Source organism: Leopardus geoffroyi, chromosome C2 (assembly GCF_018350155.1).
Source record: "Leopardus geoffroyi isolate Oge1 chromosome C2, O.geoffroyi_Oge1_pat1.0, whole genome shotgun sequence".
NCBI classification, from domain to species: Eukaryota; Metazoa; Chordata; class Mammalia; order Carnivora; family Felidae; genus Leopardus; species Leopardus geoffroyi.
The window spans coordinates 59573353-59593692 of record NC_059333.1 but is presented as its reverse complement, the minus strand read 5'-3'; the positions used below and the strand labels follow the sequence as shown (position 1 = coordinate 59593692).

General features: G+C 38.0%; 1 protein-coding gene across 2 annotated transcripts; it reads right to left on the bottom strand.

Annotated features, from left to right (window-relative positions):
- Positions 1 to 580: 580 nt before the first annotated feature.
- On the bottom strand, positions 581 to 18520 carry GTPBP8 (GTP binding protein 8 (putative)). Of its 2 annotated transcripts, XM_045502058.1 has the most exons (6): positions 18129 to 18520; positions 15933 to 16031; positions 13009 to 13139; positions 11932 to 12031; positions 9638 to 9756; positions 581 to 4839 (listed from the first exon to the last, which is right to left on the bottom strand). In XM_045502058.1, exons 1-6 carry the CDS (start codon positions 18462 to 18464, stop codon positions 4767 to 4769), a joined length of 858 nt encoding a protein of 285 aa, XP_045358014.1. In that variant the 5' UTR covers positions 18465 to 18520; the 3' UTR covers positions 581 to 4766. The 2 variants fall into 2 exon arrangements, with proteins under 2 accessions (XP_045358014.1, XP_045358015.1); XM_045502059.1 differs by lacking the exon at positions 15933 to 16031 and having other exon boundaries at positions 4664 to 4839.
- Between the last annotated feature and the right edge of the window lie 1820 nt (positions 18521 to 20340).

The window sequence follows — 20340 nt, the reverse complement described above, 5'->3', positions numbered from 1 at the left end:
AGTCGGTTAAGTTAAGCATCCCAGCATCAGCTCAGGTCATAGTATCACAGGTTCATGAGTTTGAGCCCCACGTCATGCTCTGTGCTGACAGCTCAGAGCCTGGAGCCTGCTTTGGATTCTGTGTCTCCCTTTCTCTCTGCCCCTACCCCACTCGTGCTCTGTCTCTCAAAAATAAACATTAAAAAAGAAAAAAAAAAGCTGGTGGGTCCCTTAAAAACTGAATAATTTTATGATTTACCAGAGAATTAAGAACTGAGTAATTAGGTTGGTAAAAACCTACTCTGTGCCTTAGATATATGGGGATGGGCTGGGATGGAAAGCAAAGTATCAAGGAGTACTTAAAAGGTCACTTTGGTCTTATGGCTCCATTTTAGGTAAGTCCCCCTCTGAACACCAAGGTTTGTAGCTTCTAATGGTTGTGCATATAACTCTTGATTATATGTTAGAATTAATCATCAAAAAGGACTAAAAAATTTTGCCACTAACTGTATTATCAGGGACTGGTCACAACCATTATTTCACTTCATCTTTTCACCATACCTCACAGGAAGGCATATTAAAATGCTTTTGAAGATCTCCAAAAGTTTCTGGGGGTTTTTTTTTTTTTTGGTTTATTTATTTGGGTGCCAGTGATTAATTCCAAATAGACTTTTCTCCAAAAATGACGTACGGTGGCATATGGTTATACATGAAGTACAAGATAACAAAATAGAAGTAGATGAGGAAGTCAAAGGAAAAATAAAGCTTATTGGGTGCCTGGGTGGCTCAGTTGGTTAAGCACCGAATTCTTGATTTTGGCTCAGGTCATGATCTCACAGTTTTTGGGTTTGAGCTCTTTGTGGGTCTCCATGCTGATGGTGGGTGCAAAGCCTGCTTGGGATTCTGTCTCCCTCTCTCTCTGCCCTCCCCTGTTCTCTCTCTCTCTCTCAAAATAAGTAAGTATTAAAAAAAAAAAAAAAGAAGAAGAAAAAGAAAGCTTAGTTTATACAAAATAGACCCAGTGGTGAGGCCACACATAAATTTATAATTTGGTGCTGATGCTGTCATCTGATAGTTGTATACTGTTTGTACCATTGCTCAGACAGGATAAATCTTACGTGTTTTCAATGATACAAGGTTTGATGTATTTTTCAAGTGTTCTAGTTTACTAAAATTAGGTCAGTACTATTCTATTTGTTAAGTAGGTTGTAGCCTTAAGTTTTATGTTATATATGGATGTATAGAAAAATAAAACAGTGCCCTAGTATATACCGCATCCTTCTTTTCCTTGGCCATCTTCATTTTATTTCCTTTCCACTCCTTATCTAGCCCTATTGTTTTTTTGCACATTTTCCCACTTGTCTACACTAGTGGTTCTCCTACTTGAGGGTTTTGAGAATCACTTGGTGGGTGGTTTAAAAATGTGGATTCCCTTCTGAAAGACTGATAAACACAGCCAGGGGCTGGGGACAGAAGCCTGCATTTTTAGCAAGGAGCTCAGGTGATTTTGATGCACACAGCCTGCAAAGCAGTTAAACACTGCTTTAGCTTCTTTCCTGGAGCCTTGCTAAATATCCTGATTTAATTCAAAGTTCTTAATAAATTTCTAGTCCCTTTTCATTGTATATATTTTTCCTGGATTCCTACAGAGTGGTAGTAGCTACTTAGTACCTTAAAACATGGATAATACTCATTCAGGACAAGTCTAAAAATAGCCATCAGCTTCTATGATTCTAAGATTTAAGGGCCAGTCTTGCTTCTGCTTTTATTCATTTATGACTCCAATGAGTTAGTTTCCCTGGGCTTGGATTGCTTCATCTGAAGTGGCATTATTGTTCAAGAATCATAAACTTTTACAGTTGAAAGAGACTTTGGAGATTATCCCTTATCGGAAAAACCAGTGTTCAGTGAGTTAAGGAGATAACACTATAAAGCCTGGATTGGACTACAGGCCTAACACTTTTTTGTACTTCATCAATGTTTCTTTGGAGTAAGATTCTTCATCTCCTCCCTTTCCCCCTCTCTTGCTCCTTAGAATTCTGGGGGAAATAGTAAAAAAGCCCCACATGTGTCTACAATGTGATAATTTATACATATTTGTAAGAAATGCAGTATTCTAGATGTTAATCTTTCCAAACAATTTAAAATTCTAATGAAAATGAAATCTAATATATATAATAATATAATTAAATCTAAAATATACAAACTACAACTTTCTAGTAAACTAGGTTAGAAACTACTGTTAGTGTCATCAGAGTGAATATCAATTTTACTGTTCTGGTAGCACTACAATAGGTCGTTCCTGATAGCACTGTGCTGAGATCTCCCATGCCAAATCCTCTTGGCCTTCTTCCTTCAGCCACTGCTGTGGCAACAGTTTACAGTAGGAGTGAGTGGATAACCACACTTCGCCTCCTCTCTGCTCCTTCTGACAAGCTGAAGGAACTTCTTGGCACTGGGCACCCACAAGTTGGAAGAGGCATGGAGCCACCTTCTCCCACTTCAAAGACAACTCAGAGGCACATTTTATAAGGCTCCAAAGAAGGTCCATCAAGATCAAGCACTAGTACTTATGTGATGTCCAACTCCTGCATCCTTGATTGATTTTCCTTTCTTGTTTGCTTTCTCTATTGCTCCCGTTCCCTGGGATCACTTCCCAAATAAATGACTGCATGCAAACTTTTGTCTTAGGCTCTGCTTTTAGGAACAAAGGCTAAGACAAGCAGTACAGTGACACTGGCAAGCAAAATGTTGACTTCTAAGATCGTTCTATTGTCACCATATGTTTTGCTTTGTGAATGCTTGCATAAAATTATTTTTGTTTTTGTTTTTAGCTTAAAACACCGCTTTTAGAATAAACCAGTGCTATCAACTGTAAAACTGAAAATACTGAATTTCCTAAAAAAGTCACAGTTGTTTACAGCCTTAAGTTTTTATCTAGTACTACTGCTGTAATCTTTTAATACTCAGCCTCACTTTGAAAAGCTAAACCATTTACATGAATAGGTCCATAGCATCTTCATAAAAACCTTTTCTGTTCACGCTTTATCTTTCCATTCTGAATCTTACTGTACCAATTCTAAACTGTCTCATTAACTTTTTTCTCTTGCCTTTTGTAAATATCAGTTTTCTCACTTAAAACTGGTTTTGTTTTTTGCCTTTTACTAGAGAAAATGTTATCTCCTCAATGACAACAGGTTTTCTGTGATAAATCTGAATTTTGCTGTATTCTTGGGTTGGTTTACTTTACAAATACACAAAACATAAAGATATCCTTTACACATATAATACCATTGTAATCTTTATAGCTTTGTGAATTATAAATAAAGTGCAGAGAAATCAAGTAACGTGCCCAAAGCCCAATGTAATAAATATTAGAACTGAAACTTGAATTCTGGTCTTCTGATTCTGAATACCGTGTTCACCTGAAGGTGAATGATCCCAGCCTGAAATGACTGGTGTTTGAGCATGGACTGAGATTTTATCAAGAATATATACAGAGTCTAAGAAAAAAGATAACTTATAAGCATAGAGAGGAGCAATGGTCTTCCATCTACCAATAGTGCTTAATAGAAAAGTAGCCCCTTTTAACCTAGTCCATTTTATTATTTAAATGTAGGCAATAGACATTGTCTTTAAAAGACAAAAGCCCAATAAAAACACGGCAAACCATTCTCTACACAGTAGTCAATAGGTTTCCGTATTATGGACTTCTATGTGCTCTTGTCAGTCTGTTAAAACAGGAGCCCTGTTAAAATAGGAACTGTTAAAATAGAACACTATTTGTTCTAATGAACAGCATAATTAAATTATTTATAAACATTTTCCCCCAGGCACAAATTCATACTTGCTTTGGGAAGATGCAAGTTTTACAGCTGAAATGATCCTTCTGCAAATTACAGACGCACAACATTTAAAATAATGTTGAAGGGCACCTGGGTGGCTCAGTTGTTTAAGCGTCCAACTTCAGCTCAGGTCATGATCATGCGGTTCAAGAGTTTGAGCCCCACGTCAGGCTCTGTGCTGACAACTCAGAGCCTGGAGCCTGCTTCAAATTCTGTGTCTCCCTCTCTCTCTGCCCTTTCCCTGCTCACACTCTGTCTCTCTGTCTCTCTCTCAAAAACAAAACATTAAAAAAAATGTTGAAAAATTAAAAATAGATCTACCCTATGACCCAGCAATAGCACTGCTAGGAATTTACCTGAGGGATACAGGAGTGCTGATGCACAGGGGCACTTGTACCCCAATGTTTATAGCAGCACTTTAAACAATAGCCAAATTATGGAAAGAGCCTAAATGTCCATCAATGAACAAACGGATAAAGAAGATGTGGTTTATATATACAATGGAATACTAGTTGGCAATGAGAAAGAATGAAATCTGGCCATTTGTAGCAACGTGGATGGAATTGGAGAGTATTATGCTAAGTGAAATAAGTCAGGCAGAGAAAGACAGATACCATGTTTTCACTCATATGTGGATCCTGAGAAACTTAACAGAAGACCATGGGGGAGGGGAAGGGGGGAAAAAGTTAGAGAGAGGGAAGGAGGCAAACCATAAGAGACTCTTAAATACTGAGAACAAAACTGAGGGTTGATGGGGGGTGGGGGATGGGGGAAAGTGGGTGATGGGCATTGAGGAGGGCACCTGTTGGCATGAGCACTGGGTGTTGTATGGAAACCAATTTGACAATAAATTATATTTAATATAAAAAATGTTGAAATTATTGATCTTCAAAACTCCAGTTGGCATAGAGAATTTTGAATCTTCAGCTAAACTACAGGCCATCAAGTCTTAAGATTTCCTGTTATATTTGCTATAAAGCATCTCAACAGATGGATTCCAGAATAGGTCACAGAACTGTGAAAAAAAAAGAAAAATCATTTTCTTCTTTACTTCAGATATAGTAACAGATTTGACTTCATCCAACTTAAGAACTGTTTAAAAACTCCTGAGTTCCATGTATGAAACGGAATGTCTTAATTTGTCCTGCATTTCCTCTCTCCCACCAGCCTGTTGTATTCTCATGATCCATAGTATCAGATCGATTTCCTTCAGGATTCTAAAAATTTCAATGTATTACTACTTTGCCTTTTACTTCACAAAGTGCTTTTTTTTTTTTTAATCGAGGTATAACTGACACATAACATTGGCTTCAGGTGTATAACATAATGATTAAATACTTGTATATATCATGAAGTAATCACAGTAAGTCTAGTTAACATCTGTCACCACCTGTCACATCATTATAATTTTTCTTGCGATGAGGACTTTTAAGATCTGCTGTCTTATCAACTTTCAAATATGCAATTCAGTATTAATAACTATGGTCACCATGCTGCACATTACATCTTGATAACTTATTTTATAACTGGAAATTTGAACCTTTTGATCCCCTTCACCCATATCTCCCATCCCCCATCCTTTACCTCTGACAACCACTAATCTCTGTATCTATGATCTTGTTTTGTTATTTCTCAAATTCTACATATTAGTGAGATCTTATGGTAACTTGTCTTTCTCTGCCTGATGTATTTCATATAGCATAATGCCCCAAATATCCACCCATGTTGTCACAAATGGCAAGATTTCATTCTTTTTATGGTTGAATTGTATCCAGTGTGTGTGTGTGTGTGTGTGTGTGTGTGTGTGTGTTTTCCCATTCTTTGTCCATTCATCTATAGGTGGACAGTTAGGTTTTTTCCATTTTTTAACTATTGTAAATAATGTTGCAGTGAACATGGGGGTGCAGATATCTTTTCAAATTAGTGTTTTTGTATCCTTCAAGTAAATACCTGTAAGTGGTATTGTTGGATTATATGGCAGTTCTATTTTTAATTTTTTGAGGAACCTCATACTGTTTTCCATAGTGGCTGTACCAATTTCATCAACAGTGCAAAGGGTTCCCTTTTCTCCACATTCTCACCAAAGGCTGTTATTTCTTGCCTTATTTGGGGGCAGGGGAGCTTTTTGATAATAGCCATTCTAACAGGTATGAGGTGGTATCTCATTGTGGTTTTGATTTGCATTTCCCTGATGATTACTGATGCTAAACATCTTTTCATGTTTTCACCTTTTTCTTTTGGCCATGTGTGTGTCTTTTTTGGAAAAAATGTCTATTAAGATCCTCTGCCCATTTTTATCAGATTTTTTTTGTCTCTGCTATTGAGTTGTAGGAGTTTTGTATTTTAGATGTTAACCCCTTATCAGATATATGATTTGCAAATACTTTCTTTCATTCAGTAGGTTGCCTTTTCATTTTGAAGATGGTTTCCTTCGCTGTGCAAAAGCTTTTTATAGTTCAGTGTAGTCCCACTTGTGTATTTTTGCTTTTGTTGCCTTTGCCTTTGGTATCACATCCAAAATATCATTGCCAAGTCTGATGTTAAGGGCCTATGTTTTCTTCTAGGAGTTTTATCGTTTCACACCTTACATTCAAGTCTTTAATCCATGTTGAATTAATTTTTGTGTATGATGTAAGATTTCATTCTTTTTTATGGCTGAATTGTATTCATTACTGCATTCATTATTTTGCATATGTCTGTCCTGTTTTGCCAACACCATTTATTGAAGACAATGCCCAGTTATCACTGTATATTCTTGGCTCCTTTGTCATAGTGGCCATATGTATGTGGGTTTATTTCTGGGCTCCCTATTCTGTTCCATTGATCTATGTGCCTTTTTTTATGCCAGTACCATACTGTTTTGATTACTATAGATTTATTACATCGTTTGAAATCAGGGACTATGATACCTTCAGCTTTGTTCTTCTTTTGTAAGATTGATTTGGCTATTTGGGATTCCATACAAATGTTAAGACTGTTTGTTCTATTTCTGTGAAAAATGCCACTGGAACATCTTCTATTTTGGTTTTTATTTCCCAGATTAAAAGTTTCAATCTCTTTAGTTTGTTCTTTTTGTGACAAAGATGCAATAACCTTGATAACTTAGACCATTTTTTCATTATTTTTAAAAATCATCATCACCATTACTATGTCTGTTATTATCTACCTGTCTTACTATATCCATCCATATGCATCCATCCATTTGTCAGCATAGAAGTGAGCACACAGTTTCTCAGGATACATGGACTTTATGGATACACTATGACTTTTATGGGTACAGGATTGGTATATACCTATATATAAAACAGGGAGAATATTTTCTACTGCACTGCTAATTCCGTTCTTGATAAAGTACAGCATTTTAGACTTTTTAACCAAAACTGCCTGCTTGAAAACAGCCCATAATGATTCCTGGGTCATAAATGAAGCTATATGGTTTAAAGGAGAGATACAAGCTGGGTAGTCCACACACTAATTATGGCATCTTGAACTCATCTGCAACATTTCTGTCAACTACTGTAATTCTGTTCTTGGAGTACATTCTCTTTGCTTGGAATCCCACTACATAGAGAGCAATTGCACTCTACCTACTTACATATTTCTTCCATGCCAGTTGTAAAAACAGACTGATCCCAGCATTAATCTTTAGGGGTCTTTCACCATTTATACATTTCTACTCAACTGGGGCAGAGTTCTGTCACGAAGTTTAGCATTTAGCTTTTGCCTACAGCCTTAAAGGCCAAAGCCTGCTGGACTATACTCCCACCTTTCTTTTATAAGGATGATATAAGAAAAGAAGGAAACAAAACCGGACTTTCTCATAATAATTATTTTGTGAATAGGCCAAACTTCTTTCTGGAGGGATGGACTAGGACTTGGTCATGCACATAAGACCAACAAATGTATACAACTCTACTTTCTGAATTGGGTTTTGAGAGGTACAGAATACAGTCTGACAAATTCCTGTATGTGGTCACTATGGTATAGTGAATGGTGAAGTTCTTGAAAGTCACCAGATCCTGCATCTCAAGTCTTAGCCTTTGAGTGTTGTATGGCTTCTGCGGAGCCTTGGTCACTTATGGTGAGTACTGTGGCAGCAGTGATTCCAAGGTCATGCAGCAGAGAATGCTGACAGGTCTCAAGAAGAGAATGTTTCTAAAAAGTACTGGGAATCTGATAACCTGGGTTGTTGGCCTAACCCTGCCACTTACTGACTGACTTTTGGCAAGAAACAAAACTAACATTTATTATGTGGCTGTGTGTATATCTGTCACAATACATTGTATTTAATCCTTCTAATAATCATATTTTCACTAGTGAGAAAACAGGCTCAGAAAATGAAATAAGTTACTTTAAAATCTATGGTCAAGAAATAAGAAGAATCATGCAAAATAAAGGCTCTCTGACCCCAAAGCCCATGCTCTATTTAAACAGATACCTCTCTGCAATTCACTTCACTTCTTTGACTTGCAACCTTAACTAGAAATAGAGATGTTTATTGTGAGGATCAGTTAAGTCTTATGAGTGATGTAGTGATGTAACCTTCCCCAAGACCATCTGTTTTCAGATAGTTCTAGTTTCTCTTAATGTCAAGTCACAACCTAACCTGACTCATCTGATGGCATATAGCTCACAGCAGTGTGGGACTACTGCTTGATCATTCCCTTGTTTGGGACACTATAATTCTATTAATATAGGCCAAGAAAACATTGTCAGTTTTTCCCCAGCCCCATTATACTGTCAATTCAAATTCAGCTTACAGTCAACTAAAACTTTTTTCCCAATAAATGCTGCTATTAAGCCATAATCTGCCCATCTTATGTTTTTGCTGCTTTTTTAGCTGAGGTCTCACTTCCTTCTTATTAAACAGAATAAACAGCTGTCCTGCTATGACAATGCTCAGGGCTGTAAGAAGTAGGATTTCATTCCTGCCCCTAGGAGTCTCTATTATGTAGATAGGATATAGACAAATAAACAGGTTAAACCCTTGAATGAAAGTCAAGAGAGAAGACCATTTTGTAGGAATGAATGAATGAAGGATTTTGACAGGCATGTTCACAACTACAAACAATTTACATGTGATCTGGATTGGCAGGACTTTGAATGAATGATTACGGGACAGTTTTATATACAACCAAGTATTAGTTCGTCTTATTATTTCTCATAGCAAATACCATAGTGCCTTCCACAAAGAAGTTAAGAGAGAGAAAATCATACGGGAATGGCACTTTATCTGTGCTCTAGTACAAGTTACCTACTACATCCCAGGTATATGCTCAAAGTATAGACTCATGTTTCATCACTAAACGACATCAACTAGCTCAAAATTGCCAGCTAAAGAAATCATCATTTTGTCTGCTACCGGTGCTTAATTCTAACTTATATGAAGCACTTCTTCTTTACATATGGTCCTTTTAAAGAAAAATGTTTATCCCTCACAGCCCGAATGAGCTTTGTACCATAAAGATAATTTGCTTTTCTCTGAAACCGAGAAAAGCATGGTAGTATATTGTGATTGCTATTTAGCTGATTTTAAGAAGTAAAAAGTTTTCACTTCTGTAGTCTAGGGTTGAGCTAGGCTGAGGCAGAAAGAAAATGAAGATACCTAGGGAAAATCTAGCAAGAGCCTGTAGAAGAAGACAAACCAGAGGGAAGGAAAAAACAAAAGTGCTGATGGGTTGAGCCAATAAATCATGGCTAAATGCATAGCTTCCAAACTCCTCTTATGTTAAGTAATACCTCAATCTAAGAAACACTGTTTAATACTAAAGGTTGTTAGTACATAAAAGTAATAAAAACAATTCAACTCTTACCTTACAGGAAACAACTGAGGAAAACATCCTTGTGTCTCTCTGTCAACAAATTTCTGGATCTGAAGCACTTGTTTTAAAAGATGTCCCTTGGAAGATTTGTCAATTTTTGTTAATACCATCTGTAAGAAAACAAATATTTAAGCATTAGAAATAAAGTATCTTTTAATACACAGTTTTGCACATTTTTCACTACAAATTTTTAGTAACTAGTAGATCCTTATCAGTTTCTTAATCTCTCTTGTTTCTTCATCTATAAAATAAAAGCAACACCCCCTAAAGGAGTTACCATGAATATTAAATAAGATTATATGCAATATACTGGGGTGCCTGGGTGGCTCAGTCAGTTAACTGTCCAACTCTTGATTTCAGCTCCGGTCATGATCTCACGGTTTGTCAGATCGAGTCCTGCATCAGGCTCTGTGTTGACAGCACGGAGCCTGCTTGGGATTCTCTCTCAAAATAAGTAAATGAACATTAAAAAAAACAAACAAAAAAAAACAAAAAAAAAAACATGTATACAATGGATAAAGCATATACTATGTATTTCTATTTAATAGTGCTTTAACTACACAGGGCCATAATATGATGGATTCAAGACCAGTGAAAAGGACTCTTGAGTCATATTTGCAGTTGATGTATGACAAATGTTGCATATGATCACTATACATCCCATGTTAACCAAGATACACAGTGAGCATTATCAGGCTGATCTACATAAAAATGCCAACATCATCATTTTTGACCTACAAAATGGTTCTGTCTTACATGTAATAATGTTAAGAAAAACCCCTAGAAATCAGGCTATTTGGGGCGCCTGGGTGGCTCAGTTGGTTAAGTGTCCAACTTCGCTCAGGTCATCATCTCACAGTTTGTGAGTTCGAGCCCCGCTTTGGGCTCTGTGCTGACAGCCTGGAGCCTGGAGCTTGCTTCAGATTCTGTGTCTCCCTCTCTCTCTGCCACTCCCCCACTCACACTCTGTCTCTCTCTCTCAAACATAAATAAACATTAAAAAAAAAAAGGAAATCAGGCTCTTTGTATCTTGTATCTGATACAGTTGTAGGAATGATTATAAAATGAATTAAAACGACTTTGATCTATCATATTTTCCTGGGGAATTTCTATAAAATTATATTTCCTGACTCATCATTTATGCTTTTCAGTTATAAAAAATGTTAATGGTAAAAGAAGTGAGAAGCAGAAAGTGCGTGGTTTCTAACTACTTGTGAATCCCTCCAAATGGCAATCTTTCCTCATAAAAGCAAAAAAGCTGGTATTTATTTATATATTTTGTTATTATTATCTTTAAATATGCTGATATTTAAAAGGAAACATAATTCCTCTATCACAAGCTCTTTTCCAAAGAAGAAAATAGTTATTTCCTTAAAGTTGAACTGAGAAAAATATACAATTTCACTAACTGGTACCTATGATACCAAATCAGGAATACTGTACCACTTAATAAAACCAGTTTGGCACTATTTGGGTATTTTCTACTATGTGGACTATATCAGACCTTTGACTTCTCATAACTAACTAGTTATCACTAATGCTTCACAGAGCTTTTGCAAACCCCAATTCCATAACCCCAAGAATACAAAAATGCTGATTAGTAACATGGTTTGATTTGCATTCAACTCCACTGTTACATTTTGGTGGTTTCCTAACTTTTTTTGAAACCAAATTATAGTCAATGGACTCTTCACTCTTCCTTAGAAAGAAACTTTAGAGTGCTATCTTATCTGCAAAACTCACAAAGCAAAATAATGTGGATACCAACCTACTAACCTGTATTCTATTCTAGGACAAACAACAGAAAAAGCCTTGATAAGATATTCCTGAAAGAAATTTTGTTTTCTTTAAGAATGTAAAAATCCTACTTGTGTGTGCTGGAGCCTATTTTCTTGCAATGGTTCTTAAATTGCAAATCACTTTAGCGAATTTTCAGTTGCAATTTCATTTACATTTTTGATAAGTTCTATTTGCCAAACTGCTGTTAAAGAACTACTAACATGTTTTAGACAAATATTTATATTGCCACAAAAAAATGAAAGGGAAGAGCACAACTTGAAAATACTCTACTTTGACTATAATTTCGAAACCTTAAAGCTGAGGGAGAGAAAAGAGAATAAAAGTACCACAGAACTTGTCTTAATGGCTGATAATCAAAAAGATTAGTCAAAAGGGACTCTTGCGGAGACAAGACCTGCTCTTTCATCAAACACACACACACACATTTGCACATGCACACAAACTGGTATTTCTAACTGCAACCATGATTTGAAAGAAACACTTACCACATAAGGTAATGCAAATTCTTCACACATTTCTATGGCAATACTGTCGGTTTTTTGAATTCCGACAACACTATCCACTAACAAAAATGTTCTCATCAAACTGTAAGAATGCAGAAATAAAAATTAATGACGATAGAAAATACACTCATTCATTCCTCCCCTGACCTTTACTATCCTAAGAAATTTTCCTTTGAATAATTTTGCATTCCAAAATTTAAAAATTTCTTTAGGCAAAAGGAATTCTCAGTTCACTAGGAAGTCCATTCTATAATCCAATAACTCTCAATGCTGTTACTTTCATTAACTAAATGTACTAAATATTAATTTATTTTAATACCATGTATTGAACCTAAGATCCTCTGCCTAAGACCAGATACAAAGATGAATGAGTCCTTTCCCTTAAAAGCCTGAACTCTAGTGGGAGAGACATGAAGCCAATTAACGATGTTGTCACAAAAATGTCTAAATTTTCAAATATTATTTTAAGACTAACAAATAACAGAAACCAGACACATTATGTTTTGTATTTTTTTGTGTGTAAATATTTCATCTTAGTTTCTATGTAAAGCTACAAGCAAGATACTTATACTTTTTTATAATTCAAAAGTTTAACATTAATTTCTCTGTATGTTGTGCAATGCTTGAAATATAAAACTGCCATTTGACTACCCATGGAGACCAAAGAAAGTTACATTTACTGAGGATGTGGTGTCAGAAGTATTTTTAAAATGCACTGAAGTTTATCTAAATGTGGTAAATACCACAATAACCAATAATCTTTATTTTCAAAATTAGTCAGCTAAGAGTTTGATATAAAAACATTAGTGAACTCTGCTGAAAAACTAGTTATAGTCTCAATTTAGGAAAACACTGAAATTTAAAATTAAGCTAATCTATAAGAAAAAATTAAGCAAGCAGTATACACCTTGGCCCTACATGCTGTACTGTAGAATATTATGAGAATAAAATGGACCGTCTAAAAGAAGTCACTTGATAATGTAGAGTCATACGGTGCAGAATATTCCATTAATGAAAACGTGCTTTTGGATTAAACTTACAAGAAAATTTTTTCCTTACTTCCTTCGTTCTTTTAGATAGGTCTCTACCATGTCAACAAAATCTTCAGGAGCTCTATAGCCATAACCTGGCATGTCCACCAATGTAAAATATTTTCCAACTTTGAAAAAATTCATCTTCTTTGTGTGCCCCTGATAAAATAAATGGAAAAATAAAAGCTTTGTTAAAATATGTCCTTAACTACCAGAGAGTCTTAACAATAGAGAACTGACAGTTGATGGAGGGAGGTGGGTGGGAGATGGGCTAGATGGTTAAGGAGTATTAATGCGGGTACTTGTTGTGATGAGCACTGGGTGTTATATATAAGTGAAGAACCACTGAATTCTACTCCTGAAACCAATACTGCACTGTATTTTAACTAAAATATACAAATATATACAGGTATATATGTCCTTTATATATTTAATGACTCAAAATATTTTTATTCAATTTATTAAAGGCCTAAGTATTATGAATATAATCCTAGCTGGGTTGATGATGATACAGACAAAGAAGATAAAGAAGTGGCTGGAGATAAGCTTCGATGATACTACTTCTTCCCTCCAATTCATTTTTAAGAGAATCTATATGATTTAAGAACTCTGGATTAAGAATATGTAGCCAAATTATGTTGGAGTCTTTTCATTAGCTCTGTCTCAATAAAAAGTTACCCTGTAACGGTGTGACTGTATTAGTTAATATTCTCTGATGAATAACAGATCTCCACTTTAAAGAGAAATAAATTGGGGCACCTGGCTGGCTCAGTCAGTTAGATGTCTGACTTGGGCTCAGGTCATGATCTCATGGTTCATGAGTTCAAGTTCTACACTGGGCTCTCTGCTGTCAGTGGCAACAGCCTGCTTGGGATTCTCTGTCTTATGGCATAGACTGGCTAAACTAAAAACACTTACTGTCAGTCATACAGTTTTTCATAAAACCTAGATGCAAAGCCTGATAGTTTATTACGCCGAGACTACTCCTTCCCTAGGATCAGATGTTTCGCACGTTTCATTAGATGGTTTTTGTGCTTTCATTAAACCATCTTTTAAAAGCATATACAACACTATAAAATATGTGTTAAACTAAAATGATGTAAAGATGATAAAAAGTCATGGTTTTGTGTCCCCTATTAATCAGAAAACAAACAGTTAAGATATAAAATTTAAAAAGTCAATTGTTTGGAACTTGGAACAAATACTTCCAGAGGAAAGATTTTATAAAACAGTGCTTAGGTTCCCATCAGCTGATGTGTCTATCCACAGGAAAATGACAAATCAGGAATGTCAAGAATACATTTTTTCCAGGGGCACCTGGGTGGCTCAGTCAGTTGAGCATCCGACTTCGGCTCAGGTCATGATCTCTCGGTCTGTGAGTTCAGGCCCCACATTGGGCTCTGTGCTGACAGCTCAGAGCCTGGAGTCTGCTTCTGATTCTGTGTCTGCCTCTCTCTCTGCCCCTCCCCCGCTCATGCTCTGTCTCTCTCTCTCTGTCAAAAATAAATAAACATTAACAAAAATTTTAAAAAAAGAATACATTTGTTCCATTGTCCTCTAAGAGAGAGAAGGGAACCACGCTACCTAGAAATGAGAATTTAGCTGGGTTATCTGGTAAAACAAGAGTAGGCGTAAGCATAGGAGGTTTCATGAATGACAATCATCGGCATCAGCGATGGAGCCAGGGAATCAACTATATGAAGAAACGGGGAGCAAGAGAAGACTAGTGAAGCTTCATGGAAGGGTTCCAATGCAAGGAAAGGGAGGCAGTGAGCACAAGGTTGGTGGGAATATATAACAAGGTGAAGGGAACTGGGGGTGAGTTTTAAGGAGAGGGTATCTGGGGCGCCTGGGTGGCTCAGTCAGTTAAGCATCCGACTTCGGCTCAGATCATGATCTCGCGGTCCGTGAGTTCGAGCCCCGCATTGGGCCCCGCGTCGGGCTCGTGCTGACCGCTCAGAGCCTGGAGCCTGTTTCAGATTCTGTGTCTCCGTCTCTCTCTGACCCTCCCCCATTCATGCTCTGTCTCTCTCTGTCTCAAAAATAAATAAACGTTAAAAAAAAAATTAAAAAAAAGTAAGGAGAGGGTATCTTATATATTGGTAAGGTCTGCATCACTGAGAAAGAAGTAGAGAAAATTAAAAACTGACAGAAAGTTACTACAGCAGACTAGCTGACATAATCACATAATTCGGCCCTGGGTAAACCTGGGTCTGTCTAATTGTATATGTGTATGTATGTATATATATTTATATGTATGTATAAAGAGAGAGGGAATAGGGGAAGAAAGGGAAAAAGGAGCTTGCAAGATATAAAAGCTTATAGGAGGAAAAAAATAATTCAAAACAGTTTCCTCTAAAATCAGCGTAAAACTAAACGATCAATCTTAAAGGAGTAAATATAGAATGGCAAAAGAACACTTTATATGGCAACTCTTTGGAAAAGATCTGGACAAAAGGATTTCCTCAAGAAACTTGCAAGACTACTAAAATAAATACAGACATACTTTCTTTTTCTTCAGGGAAATATACAGGCATTAATGAAATGTCTTACTTTACTACTTATTTGAAAGAAATCACCTTTCTAGGGGCACCCTGGTGGCTCAGTTAGTTAAGCGCCTGACTCTTGATTTCAGCTCAGGTCATGATCTCATAGTTCGTGAGTGTGAGCCCTGCGCTGGGCTCTGTGCTGACAGTGTGGAGCCTGCTTGGGATTCTCTCTCTCCCTCGCTCTCTGCCCCTCCCCAGCTTGTGCTCTCTCAAAATAAATAGATGAGCATTTAAAAAAAAAAAAGAAGAAGACCTGTTCTAGGAACTTAGCAAGTATGGTTTCTTGTATCTCTCAACATTTATTAGTTATTTTAGTCAATTTCAGAGATAGTTCAGACAATTTTACATTTCAATATACTGTTTCTTTTAAATTCCACCTCCCCATCCCTTTCCTTCAACATACCGGTTTTTTGGAGACTCTGACTTCAACCTCTGGCGCCAGTGAAAAAAGGGCTTTTATTAGAGAGGATTTTCCAACATTGCTTCTGCCTATAAAACACACCTTATACAAGGAAAAAAAGAAGCTAACTGAATACTAGGTTTATATATACATTTTTATTATATGTTGTATTAGCTGCAAAAATCTGTCAAACTACTGTCTTGCCTAGCCATGTAAAAAGGTGGCCTATGGGGCACCTGTGTGGCTCAGTTGCTTGAGCGTCTGACTTTGACTCAGGTCATGATCTTGCAGTTCGTGAGTTTGAGCCCCGCATTGGGCTCACTGCTGTCACTGCAGAGCCCACTTCAGATCCACTGTCCCTGTCTCTCTCTGCCCCTCCTCTGCTTGTGCTCTCTCTCTCAAAAATAAATACACATTCAAAACAAAACAAAACAAAACGAGGTGGCTTACATTTAGTCAAACCTCAAATTCTAACATACAGCTACCATGTATTGAATGATTTCCAATGCCAGGTACTGTTCAAAGCACATAACGTGAATTTTCTGATCTACTTTTTACAACATCCCTATAAGGGAGGTAATAGTATTATCCCCATTTTACAAATGATTAAAACTTGAGGCAGAGAGAAGCTAAATAATTGGCTCAAAATTATACAGCTAGAAAGTGAAGCTGGAACTGAACTCAGGACATCTATCTCCAGAGCCTGTGCCTTTAATGACAGTATACTACTCAAGAATGTCTGTGACAATCATTAAGCATTCCATATTTACAAATTTTTAAGTTAAAAACTAGATGCATTTCAACAAAACTTACTCTACAGTACAACTACATGCCTGAAACTGCATTTCCCCACTGCAATTCCCAGAATAGACTGCAATACCATTGTAATTACAAGGTTATTCCTTCCTCTTGACCTCTCTTGCTCCAAATAAGCTTTTCTCCTTTAGATCTCTATAGTGTAGAAAGAAACAAAATGTTCCTGATACTAACCATTATAATATACATGACTCTGCTTCTTAACATGGTATGAAGGGGGTACAATACCAATCAGGGTTCTAAGTGAAGGCAGTATGACCCTCCCCCCCCCCGGGGGTGTTTTGGAAATCTGTAAGGGCATTTCTGCTTATCAATATGAGTGGGTGGTACTTAGTGCACAGGGGACAGGGGCACTATATATTTCACAAGACTGGGGTCAGTCCTTCAACATGAATTGATCTGAGTCCTGCATATATTTCAAAAGCTTTCCCAGATTAAATCCAATGATAATGTCTAAATAAAACTGAATTTTAAAAAACAAATTACACAAAAAGTCCAGTAATTAAGAGCCTAAGTGGAAACACGATGCTGTCTTGTAATTATTAAATGATTTACCTACGTCCTTAGTTCTGACTACATAAACTACCATCACCGTTCTGATTAGAAGGAAAGTTTCCACTGAAGTGGTGCAGTTCCTGCAAATAGATAATGAGATCTGCAAGACACGCCTAAAATGCACACTCGTGCAACTTCACTAAAGTTGTTTTTAAAAAAACCTACATCATTGCCATGTATATATAATTCTTATTTTTGCACGGCCGGAACTTTGGCTTGAGTGAAAATTACATATTGGTAAGGACCACCACATTTATGAAACTATTATACTTTTCATATTCCTCACTTTGTCTAATTTGTCTCGGCATGCTTTCCCCACTTTAATTAAAAAGGAAAACGATTGGGGCGCCTGGGTGGCGCAGTCGGTTAAGCGTCCGACTTCAGCCAGGTCACAATCTCGCGGTCCGTGAGTTCGAGCCCCGCGTCAGGCTCTGGGCTGATGGCTCAGAGCCTGGAGCCTGTTTCCGATTCTGTGTCTCCCACTCTCTCTGCCCCTCCCCCGTTCATGCTCTGTCTCTCTCTGTCCCAAAAATAAATAAACGTTGAAAAAAATAAAAAAAAATAAAAAAATAAAAAATAAATAAAAAGGAAAACGATAATAAAAGTCCAGTTAACTTTTTTTGTACGCTTGGTTTGGGTTTTTACAAACTTTTAAAATCTTCTATATTTATTACCAAAATAACTATTAACTATATGTGCTTTTTTGGCTAAAATAACTATATGTGTCCACACGAAGCTAGACATTTCTCTCCCGTTCGGTGACAAGAACAGGTGAGGGCAATATGCCTGTCCAAGTCTTCACGACCAGAGGGCGGCGGTGGCTCTCACCTCAGGGCTGGGGAGGTCTGGGGCGTGGTCGAGACGCACCGCGGAGCTGAGGTAGCTGATGCGGTTCCGGGACGTGGCCGTGAAGACGGCCTCCGCCTTGGAGATGTCCTCCAGGCTCGGGTCGAAGATCTTCACGTGAAGGTCCAACCTCGAGTCTGGTGTGAGCTGCCGCTCGAGTTCCTGCAGTGGGAACACGAGCTTCGTCATTTGTCTCTTAGGCAGCCTGAGCACGTCCGTGAAGGCGTGGAACGTGCTGCATGCTCGGCTCAAGCGCCGCAGCGCCGCTGGCACCTCAAATAACGTCCTCACGGCGTGCCGCAGCCTCGGTATAGCCATTTTCTTCTCCAAGAAGCCCCGCGGCTGGGCAACAGGGCCAGGGTCTGGTCTGCGCGTGCGTGTTCCCGCTCCCGCTACGCCTGATGGGAATTGTAGTCTCATCTGGACTCACCCGTTTCCTTCTGAGCTTTGATTCCAGGGAGAAGGGGGCTGGGGTTTCCTGGCGCAGGGCAGGCAGGTGGGGGCGGGGGATTGGAGGCTGGTGGTTGACTTTCACACGCAGGCCCGCTGACTACTGTGCCTTTGACTTGTGTATCACTGTGGGGAGGCCGTTTAACGGTTTACAGAGGTGAAAAGATACCTGGGCTGTGTGGCCCTTGAGTGTCAAACGAAGGAGCAAACGTGTGAAGCTCTGGTGGATTCCGGGCCCATTTACTCCTCGCGGTATCTGGTAGTCTCACGGATCATTGGCGTTGATGTTGATGTACACATCACCAGGCAAAACTAATTCCCTTGTAGAGCTGTAATGGAAATTATATATAGAGTCCAAGAGGGAACTGTCAAAGTCCAGGAAAATCCGCCAAATCAGTACTAAAGGGGATTCAGTCCGGTGGATGGGATGTTGCAATAGTACTTTCTGTGTTCTTGTAATATTCTGACTGACATCATGTTTCCAGGTGATCTGGGTGAAGTAGCATCCTCTCCAAAGGATCTAGCTTCCTGCTAGGCAGGGTGTCAGGGTTTAGATTCAGAATAGGATTTAAATCCCAGTGGGGAAAAGGAATATGGATTGGGGAACCAAGCAGCTACTTAGTCTTGCAGATTGCGCAAACAGAACATGGAAGTGAGACAGGACTTGAATTGATCCAAGGGCATCGCTCCTCCCAGAGAACTGTGGAAATCCCACCCTTGGTCTAGTTGCACAGCAAGGAGGTTAGGATGTATTTTGCTAAACTGTAGAAGCCAGGGGAGGCCGATAAATGAGGACTGTATTCATATACTGTACTATTATCTACCCTCCTGTATAATACTGTAGTGTATGTTATCCAATAGATGATAAGGCATCCCTGCTAGATTCCATCATTTGTTAATTCATCAAATATGTAATGAGCACTTATTATATGCCAGGCACTGCACTAGGTGCTGGAGACATTATCAGTGAGTAAATAAAAAGAGTTTCTGTCCTCATGTTATTGTCTTGATAATAATATGATAAATACTAATTAATTTACAATAAATAAGTAAAAGACTATATTAGATAACAAATACTTAGGAAATAGCTAAAGCTGAGTCACATGGGTGTGTGTGTGTGTGTGTGTGTGTGTGTGTGTAGAGTTGTCAGGGTGTTGCATTTTAGTGTGATCCTCACTGAACAGGTAATATTTGAGTGCAGACTGATGGAGATGAGAGAAGCATTCCAGATGTAAATGCAAAGGCTCAGAGGCAAGAGTGTGTATGGCTTATTTGAAGAACAGCAAGGAGGCCAATGTGGCCAGAATGGAGTAAACGAGGATGGATGTTGGCAGTGACTCTAGCTATTCCTATCAAATTAATCTGTATATAAACATTTGAAGTGAATTATGTTGTTTTTCACTGTTCGGCATCCCTTGCACATAGAGGAACCATCTGCTCCCACTCTATGTAGTTCTGTTGGGACTATCGATAATAGAACTCCTCCTGATTACAGGAGATCGGGTTTGGCCATATATTGTATGTATTATGAGAATAATGACTATGTGAGTAATGTGCAAGTGACCCCAACCAAACCAGTCATTATGTTGAAGTTGGATGGGCAGCTGGCTCTGCCATTGAGTCAGAGCTGAAATGTGAGTCCAGCACTCATGATGGCCATTCTCCCTAGCTATGTGGAGGACACCCACAGTGCTTTAAGAGACAATGACACAAACATACAAAGAAAAACAATATTGAGAGGCAG